The sequence below is a fragment of the Rhinopithecus bieti genome, unplaced genomic scaffold (genome assembly GCF_001698545.2).
Source record: "Rhinopithecus bieti isolate Rb0 unplaced genomic scaffold, ASM169854v2 scaffold_22, whole genome shotgun sequence".
In the NCBI taxonomy this organism is placed as follows: Eukaryota; Metazoa; Chordata; class Mammalia; order Primates; family Cercopithecidae; genus Rhinopithecus; species Rhinopithecus bieti.
Window position 1 is genome coordinate 2127046 of NW_016803136.1, and position 4911 is coordinate 2131956.

Sequence of the window (4911 nt, forward strand, 5' to 3'; positions counted from 1 at the left end):
AAAATCCCACATAGAATCCTAAAGCATCGCCAGGCGCGGTGGCTCAAGCCTGTAATCCCAGCACTTTGGGAGGCCGAGACGGGCAGATCACGAGGTCAGGAGATCGAGACTATCCTGGCTAACATGGTGAAACCCCGTCTCTACTAAAAGATACAAAAAAAAAAAACTAGCCAGGTGAGGTGGCGGGCACCTGTAGTCCCAGCTACTCGGGAGGCTGAGACAGGAGAATGGCATGAACCTGGGACACGGAGCTTGCAATGAGCTGAGATCCAGCCACTGCACTCCAGCCCGGGCGACGAGCGAGACTCCGTCTCAAAAAAAAAATAAAAAATAAAATAAAATCCTAAAGCATCATGTTGATGACACTGAACAAAAGCAGCCAAAAAAACAAAACAAAACAAACAAACAAACAAAAAATTCGAATCCTACTTTTACTAAATTCTGCAGTGACACATAGTGGTGAGAGACGGAAGTACATAATAAAGATGAAGCACCCATGAGAAGAGAAAAGACCATCAGGGAGCCTCAAGTGGTTTGTCTTCCTTGCTATCAGTGGGAAGTATCTGTGCCTCACAGCTGTATGAACCAGGGCACCCAGGCCTACTGAGCTAGTTTGGCTCATTGTATCACTTTCAGGAACTTACATCACTGGGACTCAGGCTGCCCAGCCCATTCTCTTGCTCAGAATCCTTCCCAGACTCAGTGCCCTGTGAAGACCGTGGATGGGATGGATGAATCCAGATCTCCAGGCGAGTGGTGTCATCTCCAACATGCCGGAAAGTAGACTTCTTTCCTTTCCGCCATTGGTCAGGGCTCAGTTCAAATTCTTCATGTTGCTTCTTTTCCATCTGTTCTGCCTATATAACATACAAACACATAAGCTCATGGCCGGGTGTGGTGGCTCACACCTGTAACCCCAGCACTTAAGAGACGCCAAGGCAGATAGATCACTCAAGGTCACGAGTTTGAGACCAGCCTGACCAAAATAGTGAAACCCCATCTCTATTAAAAATACAAAATTAGCTGGGTGTAGTGGCACACACTTGTAATCCCAGCTACTCGGGAGGTTGAGGCATGAGAATCACTTAAACCTGGGAGGTGGAGGTTGCAGTGGGCCGAGATCGCATCACTGCACTCCAGCCTGGGCAACAAGAGTGAAACTGTCTCAAAAACAAAAAACACACATGAGCTCAGATTCGCCTGAGATTCAGCTTTCAAAGAGAAAAGCCTCACCTCACCGGTATTTGTTTATTTGAGAATAAAAAGACTGTACCACAGTCCCAAAGTAGCAGTGTCATCTGCTTTGTCTCATAAAAGTTATCAATTCTGTAGAGCATGTACATGTACATCCAAGGGCCCCTGACAGCTCTCCTGAAGATCACAGTTTTGTCCTGCACAGGGGCTGACTGATCACCCCTCAGCACAGTCTGATGGGACCACTTAAGGACGCTATGAGTCATTCCCTGAGGACACACAGACACTTAGCAATAATCGCACCTCAGATAAACCTCACCAGCTACGATCCTGCCACTGCACAGAGCCAGGACACACCGACACTCAGGGAAATGCATTATTCGAGGAAGGAAGGGTTCTGCTACATCCCCACTCACCTTCCGCTTGGTCTCTTCAAACAAGCTCATGAGACTCTCCTTGGCAGTCAGGATAGGGTTGCTGGCAGCTAAACTGCGCATATAGTAATAGACAGCGTCAAGCTTCCTCCTCTGTGGAAAGAGGCCAGAGATATTCAGTCAACCAATTCTCTTCCTAACTCCAGCAAGAGGCAGCTGACTCATGAAATCCTACTATCTCTCCCAGCCTGTCTCCCAAACTGACAGGAATTCCAACAACAAAATCAGAAATGATATCCATGGGAGAAGCCATCGCAACTGCGTCACAGATCTCTCCTCGCACAGTATTGTATCTTACATGCAGAGGTGCTCCAAGAACCAAGAACTCATAAGGAGAGAAAGGAATGAACAGCCTCTTAAAATACAAACAGAAATTACATCTTGTTCTTAAAGAAAGCATGATGTTCAATTCACTTCATATTTCCTATTCTTATCAGATAGTCAGTATGGTATAATGAAATCACGAAATTACAAGCCAGCCAGACCTTGGTCCAAATACTGGCTAATCCAGGAGTTGACTTGGAGACTTTGGACAAAAGTCTCCAAGGTTATTACATTATGATGTAATAATCTTCCTGAGCTCCCATATCCTCAACATTACAGTGGGAGTAATAATACCCAATGGAGGAGTATCCTCAGGCTCACGAAGAGTTGGCCAATGTCTCACACTTAATAGTACTTAATCAATGATGTTGTCATTGTTATTGATAATTTTTTAAAATAAATAATTAGTAGCTGAGTTGAACATTTTATGGATATTATTCAATAAATTCAGCAAGTCTATAAGCAATTAATAGGGAAAAGAAAAACAAAGTGGGTCAGAAAGAAGGAAAAAGGAAAACATTGAAACAAAGGTAGAAAGAATATCCAAAAGGCTTTCTAACTTTTTCTCCAACTTCATGTACATTTTCACTGGTTTCCATAACTGTTTCAAAATACATTTAAAATACTAGCTTCTCTCTCCCCAGCATCTACTCATCCTTCAAAACTTGTATCTTGTATTCATCTGGCATGGCTAAAGGCACAGGTTCTAAGGTCAAATGCCTGAGTCTGAAATTGGTCTTGCATTTGTTAGGTATGACACTAAGCACGTTAACCTAGAGAAGTTTCCTTATTTGCAAAATGGAGATGTTTACAACATATGTCTCCCAAAAAGATTAAACTTATATAATGCATATAGTTTAACAGAATAATTGGCACACTATTACAGTTAAGTGGTAGCTGTTTTTATTATTATTCCAATCCATACTAATTTCTATCTACACTACTCACTTGATTTGAGACTGTATTTTATCAAAATATTTTTTCATATTAAAAAATTTCCAAAACAGAGATACAACTTACAATCGGTCTCTATTGTTGTGTCTTATTGTAATTTGCAGCATTCTCCTCAGTGGACAGAAGATAATGGTGCATCTAACAATCAATTACACAGTTATCAAGTCTAATTTGTATCACTGTCTATACATCTCACTTGTTTTCTCAACACAATTTTTTTTTCAGGGAAGACAGCAAGTCAATATTTTATCATTCCTGGCATCTAGCAAAGCACTGTACATGTGCTGTGTTCTTAATAAATACCTGAGATTCACTGATTGGAAGAGAAAGAATGACTGACTGGAAGTAGCAGAAAAGTTGGGAAAATGTTGCTAACAGACAACGAAGAGGAGACAGACAGAAAAAAGAGGGATAGAGGAAAAGAACTTGAAGGAAGTGCTAATCTAGGTCAGAGGTCTGTGAAAAAGAAAATTTAATCCAAATGACAAAAAGCCATTGAGGGAATTTAGCACAGTTGCAGCATACTAGATCAACACACAAAATTCTGTTACATTTCTATATATTAGCAATGAGCAATCTGAAAAAAAGAAATTAAGAAAACAATTTCTGGCTGGGCAAAATGGCTCAGGCCTATAATCCCAGCACTTTGGGAGGCAGAGGGAAGAGGCTCACCTGAAGCCAGGAGATCGAGACCAGCCTTGGCAACATAGCGAGACACTCTTTTTTTTTTTTTCTTTTTTGAGACGAAGTCTCGCTCTATCGTCTAGGCTGGAGCGCAATGGCATGCTTTCAGCTCACTGCAACCTCCAACTCCCAGGTTTGAGCAATTCTCCCATCTCAGCCTCCCGAGTAGCTGGGACTACAGGTGTGTGCCGCCACAACTGGCTAATTTTTATATTTTTAGTAAAGATGGGGTTTCACCAACTTGGCCAGGCTGGTCTCGAGCTCTTGACCTCAAGTGATCTGCCCGCTTCAGCCTCCCAAAGTGCTAGGATTACAGGTGTGAGCCAACCCACCTGGCCAAGACCCTGTCTAAGAAAAAAACAGAGAAAGAGAGAAAAAAAGAAAACAATTCTTTTTGCAAAAGCATCAAAAAGAATGACATACTTAGGAATACAGTTAACCAAGGAAGTACAAAACTTATTATACACAGGGTTAAAAGAAATTAAAGAATGAAGTAAATGAAAAGACACCCTGTGTTCATGAATTAGAAGGCTTAATATTTTGAAGATGGCAATACTTCCCAAAGCAATCTACAGATTCAATGCAATCCTTATCAAAATGCCAATGAGTCTGCAAAAATGAAAAAGCTGATCCTAAAATCCACATGCAATTACAAGGGACCTCAAATGGCCAAAACAGTCTTGGAATAAATTAATAAATAAACAAATAAAAAACAAAGTTAGAGGACTCACATTTCCCAATTTTTCTTACCACAAACCTAGAGTAACTAAAACAGCTGTGGTACTGGCATGAGGACTGACATATAAAAAAATGGAAGAAAACTAAGAGTTCAGAAACAAACCCACATATAAAGTGACTTTTGACAAGGGAACCAAGACCATTCAATGAAGAAAGAACAGTCTCTTCAACAAATGGTGCTGACAGAATGTAATAACTACATGTAAAAGAATGAAGTTGGACCTTTACCTCATACTATATATAAAAATTAACCTAAAATTAATCAAAGACCTAAATATAAGAACTAAAAGTCGGCCGGGCGCGGTGGCTCAAGCCTGTAATCCCAGCACTTTGGGAGGCTGAGACGGGCGGATCACGAGGTCAGGAGATCGAGACCATCCTGGCTAATACGGTGAAACCCCGTCTCTACTAAAAAATACAAAAAACTAGCCGGGCGACGAGGCGGGACTAGGCGGGCACCTGTAGTCCCAGCTACTCGGGAGGCTGAGACAGGAGAATGGCGTGAACCCGGGAGGCGGAGCTTGCAGTGAGCTGAGAGCCGGCCACTGCACTCCAGCCTGGGCGGCAGAGCAAGACTCCGTCT

General features: G+C 42.0%; 1 protein-coding gene across 4 annotated transcripts in view; it reads right to left on the reverse strand.

Moving 5' to 3' along the window:
• Positions 1 to 4911, reverse strand: part of SMG6 (SMG6 nonsense mediated mRNA decay factor) — a 265269-nt gene that overhangs the window by 242735 nt on the left and 17623 nt on the right. For all 4 annotated transcript variants that reach the window (XM_017866931.1, XM_017866959.1, XM_017866949.1 and 1 more), the window contains 2 exons: positions 1611 to 1721; positions 645 to 857 (listed from right to left, as the gene is read on the reverse strand). In XM_017866931.1, the coding sequence (XP_017722420.1) occupies positions 645 to 857; positions 1611 to 1721 (324 nt within the window). The remainder of the gene's footprint in view (positions 1 to 644; positions 858 to 1610; positions 1722 to 4911) is intronic.